The sequence below is a fragment of the Dreissena polymorpha genome, chromosome 6, assembly GCF_020536995.1.
Source record: "Dreissena polymorpha isolate Duluth1 chromosome 6, UMN_Dpol_1.0, whole genome shotgun sequence".
NCBI lineage: Eukaryota > Metazoa > Mollusca > Bivalvia > Myida > Dreissenidae > Dreissena > Dreissena polymorpha.
The window spans coordinates 82,040,963-82,062,780 of NC_068360.1; the positions used below are offsets into that span (position 1 = coordinate 82,040,963).

The following is a 21,818-nucleotide window of genomic DNA, read 5'->3' on the forward strand; positions in this document are numbered from 1 at the left end:
AGCTTAGTTGCAATGAAGGAAAATATTCACATTAAAGTCTAAATTCCGTTACCACTCACTTGGTCCAATAATTTACTGACCCAAAGTCAATTGGATGTTTAGGCCAACTAATTGAGATGTGAACAACCATTACTGCTCAATCATGGATGTGTAGGCCAACTAATTGAGATGTGAACAACCATTACTGCACAGCACCTCACCCAAAAGTCAGTCTCAATTGATCTACTTCCGTTTGACGGCCAAGACAGCCACAATGACAGCCTGGTGCTTTTAGGAAGAACTTTCATCAACAAGGTCTGCAGAACTTATTTGCATCAATCCAGAGAAAGATCCAATTGTCACTCATAAGACTTAAGTTCACAAACATAGCTAGCAAATCCATGCTCTGATTTTAAGTTACTCATAATTCTTTAAATATTTGAAAGAATGACACAACTAACTAAAGTACAACAAAAAATGTGTTTGTCAGAAACACTTTGTCCCCTTCTGCGCCACTTTTTTGGTGTTTTTTTACCTTTGACCTTGACCTTTCACCACTAAAAATGTGCAGCTCCATGAGATACACATGCATGCCAAATATGAAGTTGCTATCTTCAATATTTCAAAAGTTATGGCAAAATGTTTAAGTTTGGGCAAACCAACAGACAGACTAACAGACAGGGCAAAAACAATATGTCCCCCACTATAGTGGTGGGGGACATAAAAAGTTCATATTTGACTATTGGCCAGGAAAGCTCTCCACCCTCCCTTAACTTACTGAACACGTTAAAATGTATGCATGTTAGAATAATGTTTGATAAAAAAATGCCTTTGATACTACTGGTAATACTTAATGAAACAAAATTTACCAGTTTCGAAAAGCAAAGTGCCTTCCGCCTTTATATGTGTCTATTTGATATTAAGTACATTGATTAATTACCCAAACCATATGCCATCGTTAATCCACTGAAATATCACAAATAAGTGGCTAAATCAGAAATTGACCAACAAGTCCAAACAGATCGTTTCCCTACCTATTTGCCTTTTCAAGTAGAAAACATTTATCAACTAATAATTGGAATTCAAGGACAATTTTTCATCTGAACTAAAAGGGTTGACCAACACACAGTTAGCTTGCTATGTAGACCAACTAATTGAGATGTGAACAACCGTTACTGCACAGCACCTCACCCAAAAGTCAGTCTCAATTGATCTACTTCTGTTTGAGGCCAAGGCAGCAACAATGACCACCTGGTGCTTTTAGGAAGAACCATATATACAGATAATACAGGGCATATTCTCATTCATGGGGGAATGGGGGCTGGGGTTGATCCAGGAAAAGAACTTTTACAAGTTGAATACAAGAATATTTGTAATTCACTTAAAATAATGAACATCTAGTCTATGTACTATCCTTATTCTAAATACACACATGCAATGCTGTTACACCTTTAAAAAACTTGTTTACTGAAATTAGGGTTACTACTGTAATGTTTTTTTGTTGTTGCAGTTTTTCCAGAGGGAATCTTTATGTGGGAGACAAAAGGGGGGGGGGGGGGGGGGGAATAGGGCCGAATTTCATGGTGGGGGTGGGAAAAGGGACAATAAAGTAGAATATGCCAAGATGTATCACCAATTAGAGCACAATTGTAAATGAAATTTTTATTGTTATGCCCCAAGGGCATAAGTGCACAATTTGTGAATGACATGTTATTGCTGTACCTTGGGGCTGCTGTCATTTCAATCATAACAATATTTGTACCAGGAAGTTGGTCAAAATGTTTGAACCAAACATTTAAATAAGCATGCCAAATGATATTATTAAATTTATATAGAACTTGGCAGCAAGCAATTTTTAGCATTTTAAGAAACTTATATTGAAATAAATAAAATTCAAACCAACTCAGGCTGACTTGAAAACATAAAGGACTATAGTTGATTATCAAACCAAGAAGTATAATGTTTATTTTAAAAAGTGTCAAACAAAGACAATATTTTTTTCATAGAGAATAACCACCACCTTCACATGCGAAGCACTTTAACGCCTATGCACCATTCTTCAATGTCCAAGCTTATCAAGCATATAAACATATGAACCTTGCTCTGGTATAAACAGGGCTTTAAGCTTACGCGTTAACTATTGTCCCAGATAAGCCTGTGCAGTATGCACAGGCTAATCAGGGACAACACTTTCCTCATTAATGGTATTTTTCATTTACAAGAACTCTATTCTTAGCAAAATGAAAATGCAGTTTAGGGGGAAAATGTTGAACTTTATTAGCCTGTGCAAAATGCACAGGCTTATCAGGGACAACACTTAACGCACATTACGTAGGTAATACCTGTGGATGTAGTTTTCCCTGTTAGCAGGCAGGTCATAGTTGATGACCAGGGAGACCTGCTGCACGTCGATGCCACGGGCCAGCAGATCTGTGGTGATCAGAACACGACTGGAGCCGGTACGGAACTCACGCATGATCACGTCCCTCTCCTTCTGGTCCATGTCGCCGTGCTGCAAGAATCATTAATGTTGTTAAAACTGCCCCAAAATAATAACAATGTCCATAGAGCTGTGCTAAGTTGGGTAGAGGAACGTTAATATTTGATTCTTAATACTGCCCCATTATTTAAAGGTTACTTATTCTATATCTTATTCTCAACAAGAGCACCGCCTTGCGGGTGCAGACCGCTCATCTATTTTCTTTTTAAAGGTGAAGGGACACTCTCGTTTTCAATCACAAAGGAGGGAGGGGTGGAGTGAAGAGGTTTTTTTTAACCGTTTCAAAAAAAAAAAAAAAAAATTGGGGGGGGGGGGGGGGGGGAGGTATAGTGTGAGGGTGTGGTGGTTATTTGTGAGATGATCTTAAAAAAAAAAAAAAATAGGGGGGGGGGGGGGGGAGGATTCGGGTGGGGGATTCTTGGGTGCGATGGTTGGACGGTATTTCAAACATAAAATAATAAAAATAAATATTTGTGTTTTTTAACCGTTTCAAAAAAAAATTTGGGGGTGGGGTGGGGGGTGGGGGGGTATAGTGTGAGGGTGTTGTGGTCATTTGTGAGATGATCTTAAAAAAAAAAAAAATTAGGGGGGGAGAGGGCACACGGGATGGTTTGGGTGGAGTCTATTGTGGTATGTCAGGTAAGAGTAGTTTTGTCAAAGTATCAATCAAATCTAATCATAAATAAAGAAGTTATGGCAATTTTAGCAAAATTTAATAATTTGACCTTGAGAGTCAAGGTCATTCAAAGGTCAAGGTAAAATTCAACTTGCCAGGTACAGTAACCTCATGATATCATGAAAGTATTTGAAGTTTGAAAGCAATAGCCTTGATACTTTAGAAGTAAAGTGGATCGAAACACAAAATTTAACCATATATTCAAAGTTACTAAGTCAAAAAAAGGCCATAATTCCATAAAAATGACAACCAGAGTTATGCAACTTGTCCTTTTACTGTACCCTTATGATAGTTTGCGAGTGTTCCAAGTATGAAAGCAATGTCTACGATACTTTAGGGGTAAAGTGGACCAAAACACAAAACTTAACCAAATTTTCAATTTTCTAAGTATAAAGGGCCCATAATTCCGTCCAAATGCCAGTCAGAGTTACATAACTTTTCCTGCACAGTCCCTTTATGATAGTTAATAAGTGTTGCAAGTATGAAAGCAATAGCTTTGATACTGTAGGAATAAAGTGGACCTAAACACAAAACTTAACCAAATTTTCAATTTTCTAAGTATAAAAAGGGCACATAATTCTGTCAAAATGCCAATCAGAGTTACATTACTTTGCCTGCACAGTCCCATTATGATAGTTAGTAAGTGTTGCAAGTATGAAAGCAATAGCTTTGATACTTAAGGAATAAAATGGACCTAAACACAAAACTTAACCAAAATTTTCAATTTTTTTAAGTATAAAAAGGGCACATAATTCTGTCAAAATGCAAGCCAGAGTTATCTAACTTTGCCTGCCCAGTCCCCTAATGATAGTAAGTAAGTGTACCAAGTATTAATGCAATAGCATTGATACTTTCTGAGAAAAGTGGACCTAAACGCAAGACTTAACCGGACGCCGACGCCAACGCCGACGCCAAGATGATGACAATAGCTCATAATTTTTTTTCAAAAAATAGATGAGCTAAAAAATGACGTCATTTCACAGTAAACAGTGAAAATTAACGATAATTTTCACTGATAATTTTCACTGTTTGGAACAGTGAAATTATCAGTTTTAATTAACTGATATTTGTCTATAAACCATTGGAAAGCATAAAATAAATGATTCTCATAGAATCAAGACAAATTTTATTTTCGTTTAAAAGATATCAAATATCAACTTCAATGTCAACCAGGTCCAATTCTCTTGGAAATTGTTCACTTAAGCCTGAAAAGTATTTTCCTTTGAAAAACACTTTAATCCCGGACTGAATTAAACTTTTCTCAAATATGCTGATACAGCATTCGCCGAAGATAACTGCAAAACTTTGAAGTCAACAATTAACAATCAATGCCAGCTCTAAGTTTTCTACATATTCAAAAATGTGTGCTTTCATGTATAAACCATTCAGATATTTGTGCTTCCATGTATAAACCACAACAAAATTCATACTTTTCTAGTATAAGCAATTAAGAAATGTATTCTTTCAAGTATAAACCATGAAGAAACTTGTTTTTTCAAGTATAAATCATTACGTACCATGGCTGAGACGGTGAAATCTCTGGAGAGCATTTTCTCGGTGAGCCAGTCGACCTTTCTGCGTGTGTTGCAGAATATCACAGCCTGGGTTATAGTGAGGGTCTCGTACAGGTCACACAGAGTGTCCAACTTCCACTCCTGAAAGGGGCAAGAAAACAAAGGAGCATGAAGTGTCATCCCAAATTAGCATGTTAAGTCTCCACATGCCAATCAGGGATGACACTTTTGGCTTATAATCAGGGACGACTCTTTCTGTGTGAACTGGACTTGCCTAAAGAATAGACTTCCTTTAAATGAACAATTCCATACAAGCGGAAAGTGTGGTCCCTCATTAGCCTGTGCTGACTGCATATGCTAATCTGCGACAACACTTTACACACATGCATTAAGGCCAGTTTTCCTAGAACAAGGCTCAAATAAGGGATTTTGAAACCTCAATAATAGTCAGGTGACCCCATACTTGAATACATGAGTGGTAAAATTAAAGCTTTCCGCTAGTACAGTAATAAACTTTGTTTAATGTTATTACATAAATGAGTTGAACTTTCTTTTCATGGACATTAATGCATATCTATTTTTAAATTCATGGGTGAAAGTAGGTAATTCCCAAAATACTTAAAATAAAATCTGGGGGCTGATAGGGCCCTCGGTGGGTCCAGGGCAAGTGCCCTGGCTAGGGGTCCCGAGGCCCCCCGGAAGCTCCTGCATTTTAGCTTATTTGAAACAAAGAAATCAGTTCTACTTTTCACACACCTGCATTTTTAAGTGATTCACAACAGAAAAAACAGTTAGTTTGGCTAGAATGTATCACAGTCATTTTCTTTAACATTTCATGTAGATCAAATGTGATAGGCAAATTCTTTTTTAAGATAACACTAAACTTTCTCAACTATATACAAATATTTACAGTATAATATAGATCAATGAACATGTTATAGCAATACATTTTCTGTCTTGTATTTTTAAGTAATTTGTTTTAATATCTTATCTAGTTATTTACTAATGATATGATTTACACGTCCGGTAATTTTTTACATGCGTAACGTCCTCGGCGTGAGACTTGAACGCCTTTTTCCCATTTTTTTGGTACTTGATCGTTTTTAAACAGACATCACAAGATCATATGCGCTACCCGGAATTATTTTTTGTTTGTTTGTTAAACCAATCACCCCATTTCTCTCCACGAGAGTCTCTTTCATGGAGCCATTCCCATCGCCACTTGTTTTTCACATCATTTTCAAGTTCTTTTGTGTCGAACCCCGGAAGCAAATACATGATTTGATAGTGTATTTTTTGGTTTCGGAAGTAAAGTTATTTTGACTTGTCTGCCATATTTTCTCTTGAGAGATAAGACCGTTTCATAACGTCGATTTCCATAAACCAATCAAAATGCTTTTTTGGAAACCGAGTCAGATCCCCGATTAACTTCCCAGTTATTCCGTGCGGTAAACCATTTCGAAGACAAAGGAATTATAAATTATTGCAAGCGCGGAGGGTCTTGCGGGAGACATGTTATTTCGGGCGAATAGTGCCCAGAGGGATAGAACGATTCACGAGAAAATGAAAGAGCAATACGCCCAGGGGGATAGACTAATAGAGAAGCAATGGCCGCGTCGAATCTATTATTAGATATGGGTTACAGAACAGTGGGAAACCAATTTATCACGTTTGGAATCGAGCGTATTTTGTTTATTTTGTTTGTTGGACACATGGCCTACCCCCCCCCCCCCCCCCCCCCCACAAAATCTCATTGGATTAACATGATACGCGAAAACGACCTCTGAGAAGCCAAAAAATACGGAATTCCGTAATAATACGGAACACTTTCACCCATGTAAATTCTTTTATTACGTCTCCCAACTTTCCAAAAACATAAAAAGGTTTAGGATAACTTGCCCATTACTTTTGAAGTTTGCTTTTGAAATCTTTTTAAAAATCACACCCCTGTTAGACTGAAAGACAAATATAAGCAGGGCAACAGATAAGGATCATTTTATCGTTTTTACGATTTGTAATTGACAGAAAACGAATTGAAGAAAAAAATCGATCCTACAATAAACGATTACGAAATTGGAAAACAAATTGAAATTGATTCTTTGTCGTTTTATTTTACCGCTTCCCTCTGTACTGTGTTTGATTTGAATAAGTATACTGTAACCTTTAGTGCGGTCGTAATATAAGTGAAAAGTTTTTATGAACACCGGTTCAGAACGGTGTCTACATAAAATTTCTTCCGTCAAAAAAAAGTACGCGAAAATGTCGGCATCTAGTTCTGAGCGCAGATATTCTAAGAAAATTTCATTAGCGGCGTGCGAGCCTAATATGTTTCAAATTGTAACTTGAAACGAACCGTGGGGTAAAGACATTGTAAAGAATGTTTTATCGGAATTAATATCACAGGTTGTGATAGAAAAGGACAAATTTAGTGCAAAACTCCGCGGCGATTCATTGTCCGAGGAACAATTCACCACATGGTTAAAGGAATTCCCATGGCTTGTCTTACATGGAGAGGGCTTTCAAATGCACCTTAAGTGTCACCGAACATTAAAAAGCTCATCTCATCCAGAAATAAAGGCAAGTTTTTTATCAACTTAAAAAAACTTTTTGACAAATCAATTTGAGGGAAAAAACTAATAATTGTTTCAAAAAGCTTGCAGTGAAAACTAATTGACATGAAATCTTATCTGTTGCCCTGTATAAGCCAAAAAATATCCAATCTAAACCAAAACAGATAAATTCATGCATGTAACTTTAAATTAGTTACTATGATAATACAATTTGTGTAAGATCTTTTCTGGGTACACTTCTCAAAAAGGCCCCTGTCGAAAAGTTCTATCAGCATACATTTATCTCCTTCTCTACTTGAATGTAGAACTGTCAAAAAGCCCTGTCAACACATATTTAACTCCTTCTCTACTTGAATGTAGGACTGTCAAATAGCCCAATCAACACATATTTACCTCCTTCTCTACGTGAATGTAGGACTGTCAAATAGCCCAATCAACACATATTTATCTTCTCTACTTGAATGTAGGACTGTCAAATAGCCCATTCAACATATATTTACCTCCTTCTCTACTTGAATGTAGGACTGTCAAATAGCCCAATCAACATATATTTACCTCCTTCTCTACATGAATGTAGGACTGTCAAATAGCCCTATCAACATATATTTACCTCCTTCTCTACTTGAATGTAGGACTGTCAAATAGCCCTATCAATATATATTTACCTCCTTCTCTACTTGAATGTAGGACTGTCAAATAGCCCTATCAACATACATTTACCTCCTTCTCTACTTGAATGTAGGACTGTCAAATAGCCCTATCAACACATATTTACCTCCTTCTCTACTTGAATGTAGGACTGTCAAATAGCCCAATCAACATATATTTACCTCCTTCTATACTTGAATGTAGAACTGTCAAATAGCCCTATCAACACACATTTACCTCCTTCTCTACATGAATGTAGAACTGTCAAATAGCCCTATCAACATATATTTACCTCCTCTACATGAATGTAGGACTGTCAAATAGCCCTATCAACACACATTTACCTCCTTCTCTACTTGAATGTAGAACTGTCAAATAGCCCAATCAACACATATTTACCTCCTTCTCTACGTGAATGTAGGATTGTCAAATAGCCCAATCAACACATATATATCTTCTCTACTTGAATGTAGGACTGTCAAATAGCCCATTCAACATATATTTACCTCCTTCTCTACTTGAATGTAGGACTGTCAAATAGCCCAATCAACATATATTTACCTTCTTCTCTACATGAATGTAGGACTGTCAAATAGCCCTATCAACATATATTTACCTCCTTCTCTACTTGAATGTAGGACTGTCAAATAGCCCTATCAACATATATTTACCTCCTTCTCTATGTGAATGTAGGACTGTCAAATAGCCCTATCAACATATATTTACCTCCTTCTCTACTTGAATGTAGAACTGTCAAATAGCCCAATAAACATATATTTACCTCCTTCTCTACTTGAATGTAGAACTGTCAAATAGCCCTATCAACATATATTTACCTTCTCTACTTGAACGTAGAACTGTCATATAGCCCAATCAACATATATTTACCTCCTTCTCTACTTGAATGTAGGACTGTCAAATAGCCCAATCAACACATATTTACCTCCTTCTCTACATGAATGTAGGACTGTCAAATATCCCAATCAACACATATTTACCTCCTTCTCTACCTGAATGTAGAACTGTCAAATAGCCCAATCAACATATATTTACCTTCCCTTCTCTACTTGAATGTAGAACTGTCAAATAGCCCTATCAACATATATTTATCTCCTTCTCTACTTGAATGTAGGACTGTCAAATAGCCCTATCAACATATATTTACCTCCTTCTCTACATGAATGTAGAACTGTCAAATAGCCCTATCAACACATATTTACCTCCTTCTCTACTTGTATGTAGGACTGTCAAATAGCCCTGTCAACACATATTTACCTCCTTCTCTACTTGAATGTAGAACTGTCAAATAGCCCTGTCAACACATATTTACCTCCTTCTCTACTTGAATGTAGAACTGTCGGATACCCTCAAGAGTCAGCTCCTCCTTCTTGACAAGGATACGGATTGGGTCACGCATGAATCGCTTCGTCACCTCTAGAACTTCATCCGGCATTGTGGCCGACAGCAGGATTACCTGTGGGTAAACGAGAGACATTCTTAAATACTTGCAGGACCAGACTGGGATTCATAGGATCGAAACATCACGTCAGCGACTCTAATTTATTGACATAATGATAATTGGAAAAATGCAAGTGAAAATAAACAAAACAACACTGAGCAATGAACATTTACAAATCACAACACACAGTATTCTGAAGAAAATATATATAAACCAAAACTAGTTTAAAACAATACGATTTCTCTTAATTGATTTCAATAATTGTATACTGGTATCAACATGTCTGTTAAAACAAATGTTTTCAGATACTGATAGTCAAGTGTGACAGTGACAGTTAAGTGTGACAGTGACTGAAGCATGTAAATAAATTATTTTCATACAAAAAATCACATTATACTTGTTAGGAATCACTGAAGTACCTTAAAACAACAGAACATATGTGGCATATCAATGGCATAATTTACCAGACTAAGTTTTAAAAGCACAAAGCAATTACCAGTATTTTGAACATTTCAATGACAAATATTTTCTGGGTGTGAAATTATATGACAACTCAGAATTAAACTACAAATGTCAAACAAGATGCGTTTGTGAAACACAATGTCCCCCTATATGATGTTTGACCTTGAAGGATGACCTTGACCTTGTGAAGGATGACCTTGACATTGACCTTTCACCACTCAAAATGTGCAGCTCCATGAGATACACATGCATGCCAAATATCAAGTTGCTATGTTCAATATTGCAAAAGAATTCATAAAATAAGCGATTTGGGCCACATATATTTGACCTCTGACCTTGAAGGATGACCTTGACCTTTCACCACTCAAAATGTGCAGATCCATGAGATGCACATGCATGCCAAATATCAAGTTGCTATCTTCAAAATTGCAAAAGTATTTATAAAATAAGCGATTTGGGCAACATATATTTGACCTCTGACCTTGAAGGATGACCTTGACCTTGAGCTTTCACCACTCAAAATCTGCAGCTCCAACAGCTACACATGCATGCCAAATATCAAGTTGCTATCTTCAATATTGCAAAAGTATTCATAAAATTAGCGATTTTGGCCACATATATTTGACCTCTGACCTTGAAGGATGACCTTGACCTTTCACCACTCAAAATGTGCAGCTTCATGAGATACATATGCATGCCAAATATGAAGTTGCTATCTTCAATATAGCAAAAGTTATTGCAAAATGTTAAAGTTGGCGCAAACAGACAGACCAACGGACCAACAGACAGACAGGGCAAAAACAATATGTCCCCCACTACTATAGTGGGGGACATAAAAACAGGCCACAAAGATATATAAATCGATAAAATAGCACTACTAAGCGTAAATTTGATCAGGAACGAACTGTTTTTACCCCAATTACAACGATCTGTGTGGCAGAACGTGTTTTCGTTTAACCGTAAAAGCTATTGACATATTTAAGTAAGTGAAAAAAGATGAGCCTGTAAATCATGGATGTGTAGGCCAACTAATTGAGATGTGAACAACCATTACTGCACAGCACCTCACCCAAAAGTCAGTCTCAATTGATCTACTTCCGTTTGACGGCCAAGACAGCCACAATGACCACCTGGTGCTTTTAGGAAGACTATATTTACAAATTAAGTTTTGCAGAGCAATAAGTATAGTCCAACCCGACTTAACAGTCACCTGGGAACAGCGGTAACCAGCCAAATCATGTTAAGAGTTTTAACACGTTTCAAGGCGTTATCGCTTATTGAATGACTTCCAAATACTGAATTGGTACATTGAACTTACATCTTGAGGTAGTATTTACATGAATGAATATGGATTTGAAAAAAAACACACCACATTTTGGATCATTCTTTAAAATGAGCTTTATATAAGTTACACGTCAATTGTACATGCCATCTGAATAAAAAATCACTGATTAACAGTAAGTTTTTAATGCGAGTTCCTCAGGTAAAAGGACCAAGTCACGTGCAAGTTCCTCAGGTTAGAGAAGCAAGTAAAATTTATGTTCCTCACATTAGATGAGTGAGTCAAGTGCTTGAACAGTTTGACTTTATAAAGACACTACAAGCTCCCGGTCCCTGTCCATACCTGGATGTCCTGCCTCACATTAGATGAGTGAGTCAAGTGCTTGAACAGTTTGACTCTATAAAGACACTACAAGCTCCCGGTCCCTGTCCATACCTGGATGTCCTGCCTCACATTAGATGAGTGAGTCAAGTGCTTGAACAGTTTGACTCTATAAAGACACTACAAGCTCCCGGTCCCTGTCCATACCTGGATGTCCTGCCTCACATTAGATGAGTGAGTCAAGTGCTTGAACAGTTTGACTCTATAAAGACACTACAAGCTCCCGGTCCCTGTCCATACCTGGATGTCCTGCCTCACATTAGATGAGTGAGTCAAGTGCTTGAACAGTTTGACTCTATAAAGACACTACAAGCTCCCGGTCCCTGTCCATACCTGGATGTCCTGGGGCATGAACAGTTTGACTCTATAAAGACACTACAAGCTCCCGGTCCCTGTCCATACCTGGATGTCCTGCCTCACATTAGACGAGTGAGTCAAGTGCTTGAACAGTTTGACTCTATAAAGACACTACAAGCTCCCGGTCCCTGTCCATACCTGGATGTCCTGGGGCATGAACAGTTTGACTCTATAAAGACACTACAAGCTCCAGGTCCCTGTCCATACCTGGATGACCTGGGGCATGAACAGTTTGACTTTATAAAGACACTACTAGCTCCCGGTCCCTGTCCATACCTGGATGTCCTGGCGCATGAAAAGTTTGACTCTATAAGGACACTACAAGCTCCCGGTCCCTGTCCATACCTGAATGTCCTGGGGCATGAACAGTTTGACTCTATAAGAACACTACAAGCTCCCGGTCCCTGTCCATACCTGGATGTCCTGGGGCATGAACAGTTTGACTCTATAAGGACACTACAAGCTCCCGGTCCCTGTCCATACCTGGATGTCCTGGGGCATGAACAGTTTGACTCTATAAGGACACTACAAGCTCCCGGTCCCTGTCCATACCTGGATGTCCTGGGCATTCTATAAGGACACTACAAGCTCCCGTTCCCTGTCCATACCTGGATGTCCTGGGGCATGAACAGTTTGACTCTATAAAGACACTACAAGCTCCTGGTCCCTGTCCATACCTGGATGTCCTGGGGCATGAACCTGAACACATCGTAGAGTGAGTCAAGTGCTTGAACAGTTTGACTCTATAAGGACACTACAAGCTCCCGGTCCCTGTCCATACCTGGATGTCCTGGGGCATGAACCTGAACACATCGTAGAGTGAGTCAAGTGCTTGAACAGTTTGACTCTATAAAGACACTACATGCTCCCGTTCCCTGTCCATACCTGGATGTCCTGGGGCATGAACAGTTTGACTCTATAAGGACACTACAAGCTCCCAGTCATTGTCCATACCTGGATGTCCTGGGGCATGAACCTGAACACATCGTAGAGTGAGTCAAGTGCTTGAACAGTTTGACTCTATAAAGACACTACAAGCTCCCGGTCCCTGTCCATACCTGGATGTCCTGGGGCATGAACCTGAACACATCGTAGAGTGAGTCAAGTGCTTGAACAGTTTGACTCTATAAAGACACTACAAGCTCCCGGTCCCTGTCCATACCTGGATGTCCTGGGGAGACACTACAAGCTCCCAGTCCCTGTCCATACCTGGATGTCCTGGGGACTCTATAAAGACACTACAAGCTCCCGGTCCATGTCCATACCTGGATGTCCTGGGGACTCTATAAAGACACTACAAGCTCCCGGTCCCTGTCCATACCTGGATGTCCTGAGGACTCTATAAAGACACTACAAGCTCCCAGTCCCTGTCCATACCTGGATGTCCTGGGGAGACACTACAAGCTCCCAGTCCCTGTCCATACCTGGATGTCCTGAGGACTCTATAAAGACACTACAAGCTCCCGGTCCATGTCCATACCTGGATGTCCTGGGGACTCTATAAAGACACTACAAGCTCCCAGTCCCTGTCCATACCTGGATGTCCTGAGGACTCTATAAAGACACTACAAGCTCCCAGTCCCTGTCCATACCTGGATGTCCTGGGGACTCTATAAAGACACTACAAGCTCCCGGTCCATGTCCATACCTGGATGTCCTGAGGACTCTATAAAGACACTACAAGCTCCCGGTCCATGTCCATACCTGGATGTCCTGGGGAGACACTACAAGCTCCCAGTCCCTGTCCATACCTGGATGTCCTGAGGACTCTATAAAGACACTACAAGCTCCCGGTCCATGTCCATACCTGGATGTCCTGAGGACTCTATAAAGACACTACAAGCTCCCGGTCCCTGTCCATACCTGGATGTCCTGAGGACTCTATAAAGACACTACAAGCTCCCGGTCCATGTCCATACCTGGATGTCCTGAGGACTCTATAAAGACACTACAAGCTCCCGGTCCATGTCCATACCTGGATGTCCTGGGGAGACACTACAAGCTCCCGGTCCCTGTCCATACCTGGATGTCCTGAGGACTCTATAAAGACACTACAAGCTCCCGGTCCCTGTCCATACCTGGATGTCCTGGGGAGACACTACAAGCTCCCAGTCCCTGTCCATACCTGGATGTCCTGAGGACTCTATAAAGACACTACAAGCTCCCGGTCCATGTCCATACCTGGATGTCCTGGGGACTCTATAAAGACACTACAAGCTCCCAGTCCCTGTCCATACCTGGATGTCCTGAGGACTCTATAAAGACACTACAAGCTCCCAGTCCCTGTCCATACCTGGATGTCCTGGGGAGACACTACAAGCTCCCGGTCCCTGTCCATACCTGGATGTCCTGGGGACTCTATAAAGACACTACAAGCTCCCAGTCCCTGTCCATACCTGGATGTCCTGGGGACTCTATAAAGACACTACAAGCTCCCAGTCCCTGTCCATACCTGGATGTCCTGGGGAGACACTACAAGCTCCCGGTCCCTGTCCATACCTGGATGTCCTGAGGACTCTATAAAGACACTACAAGCTCCCAGTCCATGTCCATACCTGGATGTCCTGGGGAGACACTACAAGCTCCCAGTCCCTGTCCATACCTGGATGTCCTGAGGACTCTATAAAGACACTACAAGCTCCCAGTCCCTGTCCATACCTGGATGTCCTGAGGACTCTATAAAGACACTACAAGCTCCCAGTCCCTGTCCATACCTGGATGTCATGAGGACTCTATAAAGACACTACAAGCTCCCAGTCCCTGTCCATACCTGGATGTCCTGGGGACTCTATAAAGACACTACAAGCTCCCGGTCCCTGTCCATACCTGGATGTCCTGGGGAGACACTACAAGCTCCCGGTCCCTGTCCATACCTGGATGTCCTGAGGACTCTATAAAGACACTACAAGCTCCCAGTCCCTGTCCATACCTGGATGTCCTGAGGACTCTATAAAGACACTACAAGCTCCCGGTCCCTGTCCATACCTGGATGTCCTGAGGACTCTATAAAGACACTACAAGCTCCCAGTCCCTGTCCATACCTGGATGTCCTGAGGACTCTATAAAGACACTACAAGCTCCCGGTCCATGTCCATACCTGGATGTCCTGGGGACTCTATAAAGACACTACAAGCTCCCGGTCCCTGTCCATACCTGGATGTCCTGGGGAGACACTACAAGCTCCCAGTCCCTGTCCATACCTGGATGTCCTGAGGACTCTATAAAGACACTACAAGCTCCCGGTCCCTGTCCATACCTGGATGTCCTGAGGACTCTATAAAGACACTACAAGCTCCCGGTCCCTGTCCATACCTGGATGTCCTGAGGACTCTATAAAGACACTACAAGCTCCCGGTCCATGTCCATACCTGGATGTCCTGAGGACTCTATAAAGACACTACAAGCTCCCGGTCCCTGTCCATACCTGGATGTCCTGGGGAGACACTACAAGCTCCCAGTCCCTGTCCATACCTGGATGTCCTGAGGACTCTATAAAGACACTACAAGCTCCCAGTCCCTGTCCATACCTGGATGTCCTGGGGACTCTATAAAGACACTACAAGCTCCCAGTCCCTGTCCATACCTGGATGTCCTGAGGACTCTATAAAGACACTACAAGCTCCCAGTCCCTGTCCATACCTGGATGTCCTGGGGAGACACTACAAGCTCCCGGTCCCTGTCCATACCTGGATGTCCTGAGGACTCTATAAAGACACTACAAGCTCCCGGTCCCTGTCCATACCTGGATGTCCTGGGGACTCTATAAAGACACTACAAGCTCCCGGTCCATGTCCATACCTGGATGTCCTGAGGACTCTATAAAGACACTACAAGCTCCCGGTCCATGTCCATACCTGGATGTCCTGAGGACTCTATAAAGACACTACAAGCTCCCGGTCCATGTCCATACCTGGATGTCCTGAGGACTCTATAAAGACACTACAAGCTCCCGGTCCATGTCCATACCTGGATGTCCTGAGGACTCTATAAAGACACTACAAGCTCCCGGTCCATGTCCATACCTGGATGTCCTGGGGAGACACTACAAGCTCCCGGTCCCTGTCCATACCTGGATGTCCTGGGGACTCTATAAAGACACTACAAGCTCCCGGTCCCTGTCCATACCTGGATGTCCTGGGGAGACACTACAAGCTCCCGGTCCCTGTCCATACCTGGATGTCCTGCCTCACATTAGATGAGTGAGTCAAGTGCTTGAACAGTTTGACTCTATAAAGACACTACAAGCTCCCGGTCCCTGTCCATACCTGGATGTCCTGCCTCACATTAGATGAGTGAGTCAAGTGCATGAACAGTTTGACTCTATAAGGACACTACAAGCTCCCGGTCCCTGTCCATACCTGGATGTCCTGGGGCATGAACCTGAACACATCGTAGAGTGAGTCAAGTGCTTAAACAGTTTGACTCTATAAAGACACTACAAGCTCCCGGTCCCTGTCCATACCTGGATGTCCTGGGGCATGAACCTGAACACATCATAGATCTGGTCCTTGAACCCTCGAGACAACATCTCATCAGCCTCATCTAGCACGAACATCTTGATGCTGCGGGGGTCTGTTGCACAATAGAAGGATTCAGTATTACAATAGCACAAACATCTTGATGCTGCGGGGGTCTGTAGCACAATAGAAGGATTCAGTATTACAATAGCACGAACATCTTGATGCTGCGGGGTCTGTTCCACAATAGAAGGATTCAGTATTACAATAGCACGAACATCTTGATGCTGCGGGGGTCTGTTACACAATAGAAGGATTCAGTATTACATAGCACGAACATCTTGATGCTGCAGGGGTCGGTTGCACAATAGAATGATTCAGTATTACAATAAGCTCTTTCTCCGGCTCAGAGGCTCAAAGTGAAAATGGCTACATGCAACCAAGATAAAACCAGAAAAACCTGCGAGTATATCGCAGTCTGTTCAGGTTTTATGCTGTTTGCTGCTCATCAATATCTTTAGTGTCACAGACTAGCTTAAATTAGTACTTCCATTTCAACCTTGTTCTGGGAAAAACTGGGCTTAATACGTGTTTGCATGTCCCAGATTAGCCTGTGCAGTCTGCACAGTCTAATCAGGGACTACATAATCTGCCTAGACTTGATTTGCTTTTAGAAGAGACTTCATTGTGATAAAAAATTCCATAAAAGCCAAAAGTGGGTTCCTGATTAGCCTGTAAGAACTGACAGCACAAGCCATCTGGGATGACATTTTACATACATGCATTAAGCCTGTAAGAACTGACTGCACAAGCCATCCGGGATGACATTTTACATACATGCATTAAGCCTGTAAGAACTGACAGCACAAGCCATCTGGGATGACATTTTACATACATGCATTAAGCCTGTAAGAACTGACTGCACAAGCCATCCGGGATGACATTTTACATACATGCATTAAGCCTGTAAGAACTGACTGCACAAGCCATCCGGGATGACATTTTACATACATGCATTAAGCCTGTAAGAACTGACAGCACAAGCCATCTGGGATGACATTTTACATACATGCATTAAGCCTGTAAGAACTGACTGCACAAGCCATCCGGGATGACATTTTACATACATGCATTAAGCCTGTAAGAACTGACTGCACAAGCCATCTGGGATGACATTTTACATACATGCATTAAGCCTGTAAGAACTGACTGCACAAGCCATCTGGGATGACATTTTACATACATGCATTAAGCCTGTAAGAACTGACTGCACAAGCCATCTGGGATGACATTTTACATACATGCATTAAGCCTGTAAGAACTGACTGCACAAGCCATCTGGGATGACATTTTACATACATGCATTAAGCCCAGTTTTTTCCCTGACAAGGCTCATTTAATTACACATACAAAGTATGTATCTTCTGACGAGGGTTTTTTCTGCAAGATTACATCATTTCCAGCACAACATCATTCTTTTAAACTGCAGTAAAGATCTTAAAGTAGAAAATATTATGCTTCAGTTTCAACAACTTTTCCCCATTTAGCACTTTCTCCTTATCCAATGTACCCGGCCTATTCCCAAAATTGGTGACAAAATAACACTGAATAAACCAGTTTACCAAGAGCCCGTCGGTTGATCATGTCGTGCACCCGCCCGGGGGTGCCTACGACGACGTGCACGGTGCTACTCTGGAGGCGCTGCATGTCGTCTCTCACCGCAGTGCCACCTATACAGGCGTGACATTGGGCACCCATGTAGTCTCCAAGGGCAATCATCACCTTCTGGATCTGAAACACAATATGATATTAACTGTGCTCTGGGAAAACAGGGCTAAATGCATACACATAAAGCAGTATTTTTTGTTTGTTCAAAATTAGAGCTGCTATTCCGCACCATTCCCAATTGAAAAAGTATATTTTTTTCCAAATGGGTATTTAAAAATTCCCAACTAACGGTCCCCCCTCCCAAAAAAAACAGGCCCTATTGACAAAAAGATAACAAGAGATGTGTTTGTCAGAAACACAATGCCCCCTATTGTGCCCCTTTGAAGCCATAAATTTGACCTTCCACCTTGAAGGATGACCTTGACCTTTCACCACTCAAAATTTGCAGCTCCATGAGATACACATGCATGCCAAATATCAAGTTACTATCTTCAATATTGCACAAGTTATGAAAAAGGTTTAAGTTTTTGAATTTGTTTTTTTGACCTTTGACCTTGATGGATGACATTGACCTTTCAACACTCAAAATGTGCAGCTCCATATGATACACATGCATGCCAAATATCAAGTTAATATATTGAATATTGCAAAAGTTATCACCAAGGTTAAAGTTTTGGTTAAAGTTTGGGACACACACATACAATGACAGACAGGCCAAAAACAATATACTCCCGATCTTTCGATCCGGGGGCATAAAAATGTGCTTTCCCAGATTAGCACGTGCAGCGAGTTATTCTGCTTCTTAAGCATTGTTACATGATGTTACCTTGGAGAAAAAAAACCCTGAAATTATCATCGACAGGTTCTATGCAATCAAAATTTGGAATGTCGTAGGGCCTTTGATTGCTAAATTTCTTTTTATTTACCTTATCATGAAAATTTTATGTATCCATAGCTATTTCAGGCATGACAATTTTCTGTCAAAAGAATTATTGAATTATTCTAACCAGAATAAAACAAGAGATACCTAAGCGCCCCACTATTCTTATCAACTGTACCATTTATAACAGATTTCTGCTATTTCAGTTCATTAAATGGCAGTCACGACAATTATACACTGTAGGCCAACTAATTGAGATGTGAACAACCATTACTGCACAGCACCTCACCCAAAAGTCAGTCTCAATTGATCTACTTCCGTTTGACGGCCAAGACAGCCACAATGACAGCCTGGTGCTTTTAGGAAGAACTTTCATCAACAAGGTCTGCAGAACTTATTTGTATCAATTGAGAGAAAGAACCCAAAGTCCCTAATAATACTAAAGATTACAAAGCAAGCAAATCTATGCTTTGATTTCAAAGTGTACATCATTGTCTTAATATTGGGAAGAATGACATTTCTAACAAAGGACAAAAAGATCATATTTGACTGTTGCCAGGAAAGCCCCCACCTCCGTGAACTTTATGAAAACCTTAATATATATGCATATTAGATTTATGTTTGATAAAAGGTTCGTCAGAAACACAATGCCCTCTATTGCGCTGCTTTGAAAAAAAAAATAAAAAAATTGACCTTTGACCTTGAAGGATGACCTTGACCTTCCACCACTAAAAATGTGCAGCTTCATGAGAATGCCGCTTTGATTTTTTTTAAATTACAGTGCCTTCCCCAGGAATTTGTTCAGGCGCCCCGGGGCCGACTGGGGGTGGGTTGGGGAGGGGTGTCCCCTCCAGACGTTGATTTTCCCGACTCGAACGAATCCCCAATACATCCGTTTCAACCCGACTCTATAACTGTATACTTACTATTTTTCAAGTTTCTATTTATTACCCGATAATCCCGTTTATTCCGTTTTTATCAATCTCTTTCTGGTAAATATTTACGATAAAAGCTTTCAGTTATTTCTTTAACACAAACCTTGCCATTTTTTAAGTGACTATTTATAGATTTGATGAAATATTGCCTCTGAATATGCGTCAATCCCCTGACCTTTTGTGTGCTTGTTAAAACGCTCAATACACGCCATTTGTATGCAATAGACGCGACGTTGTACATGCTGCATAATTTTCGCGCTCTTTAATTGAGAAAAAGATTCGACACAAAATAAATTTGCACTGCTAATTTGAAGCAAAAATATTTAACGTTGCGGTAACATTTACATTTGGAAGTGTGTTTCGGATTAAAAACGCGTTAACATCGACTTACGTTAATGGGTTTCGGATTACAAGTTTAATTATTCCCATTTGAGATTTCAACAAATATTAACCGTTGCGTTATAAATTCAACGATAATTTGTTTACACACTTAACGAGTCGAATAAATGTTTTGACGGAATTATGCATGAAATTCACGTTGTCCACGAGGATCACGGCCGTTTGCCATCATCAGTCTTCTAACTATCGATTATCGGACGAAACATTTACAAGTGTGCGTAATTAATTCAACGAAAATTTGTTAAAGCGCATTACGTGTCGAATAAATGTCAGAAAAACGAGGTGAATCAGTTCTATAAATGGACATGTTGAAATATACATGTACTGGAATTAAATAAATTGTTATCACATAATTGTAACCGGGAGTCATTTGCACAACTTACTCGCTATAATAATTAATTGTTTACCACTTGCAATTAATTTCTCGTATTAATTATGAGTCATAGGTAACACTTGTTTACAGTAAAAAGGTGTGATGATGATGCCCGAAACCGTCTTTAATGTTCTGTACTGTACTAATTACCGGTTTTATATTACTCAAATGGTACAACTTCTTGCTAATCAAGCTGCGATAAACTCTTACTTCATGCCCGACGTCAATCAAAAATAATGGTCGATAGTTAACCCCGCCCTCACAAGCATTCGCGTAACCGATTGGACGATAAACTTCACAGTTTGACGACTGGAAAGTTACCAGATACATCCTTGTCAGCATTTAAATGACCGTGTAATGTGGCTAGAATAATCGATGCGCGCGTCATGCTATTCTCTTATCAGCGGATTATCCATTACCCCATGTGGTGTTTATGGCGATTACTTGTGAAAGTAGGTACCGAGTGCTCTTTTAAAACATGGAATATTGATACACTGATAGGGAAACCTTGATTTTTTTGGACAATCTCCACTTTCTTTTACTGAAGAATACACTGATCGGAAAATTTCAAGCGCCCCGGGGACTCTGATTTCGAAATTCAAGCGCCCCAGCAAGGGGCGCTTAAATGGCCTGGGGAAGACCCTGAATTATTTTGTTGACCTTTGACCTTGAAGGATGACCTTGACCTTCCACCACTCAAAATGTGCAGCTTCATGAGAACGCTGCTTTGAAATTAATTTTGTTTGGACCTTTGACCTTGAAGGATGACCTTGACCTTGAACTTCCACCACTCAAAATGTGCAGCTTCATGAGATACACATGCATGCCAAATATCAAGTTGCTATCTTCAATATTGAAAAAATTATGGCCAATGTTAAAGTTTTTGGACGGACGGACAGACGCCATATATTTGACATTTGACCTTGAAGGATGGCCTTGACCTTCACTTTTCACAACTCAAAATGTTCAGCTCCATGAGATACACATGCATGCCATATATCAAGTTGCTATCTTCAATAGTGAAAAAGTTATGGCCAATGTTAAAGTTTTTGGACAGACGGACAGACGCCATATATTTGACATTTGACCTTGAAGGATGACCTTGACCTTTCACCATTCAAAATTTTCAGCTCCAGGAGATACACATGCATGCCAAATATCAAATTGCTATCTTCAATAGTGAAAAAGTTATGGCTAATGTTAAAGTTTTCGGACGGACGGACAGACGCCATATATGAGACATTTGACCTTGAAGGATGACCTTGACCTTCACCACTC

The 21,818-nt window shown here is 40.6% G+C and overlaps 1 protein-coding gene across 1 annotated transcript in view; it reads right to left on the reverse strand.

The window, feature by feature from the left end:
• The window catches only part of LOC127834363 (eukaryotic initiation factor 4A-I-like), a 39,530-nt gene that overhangs the window by 1,429 nt on the left and 16,283 nt on the right, over positions 1 to 21,818 (reverse strand). The window contains exons 5-9 of the mRNA XM_052360138.1: positions 17,908 to 18,076; positions 16,291 to 16,400; positions 9,218 to 9,361; positions 4,673 to 4,810; positions 2,322 to 2,491 (exon numbers count right to left, since the gene is read on the reverse strand). Coding sequence (XP_052216098.1) covers positions 2,322 to 2,491; positions 4,673 to 4,810; positions 9,218 to 9,361; positions 16,291 to 16,400; positions 17,908 to 18,076 — 731 coding nt within the window. The remainder of the gene's footprint in view (positions 1 to 2,321; positions 2,492 to 4,672; positions 4,811 to 9,217; positions 9,362 to 16,290; positions 16,401 to 17,907; positions 18,077 to 21,818) is intronic.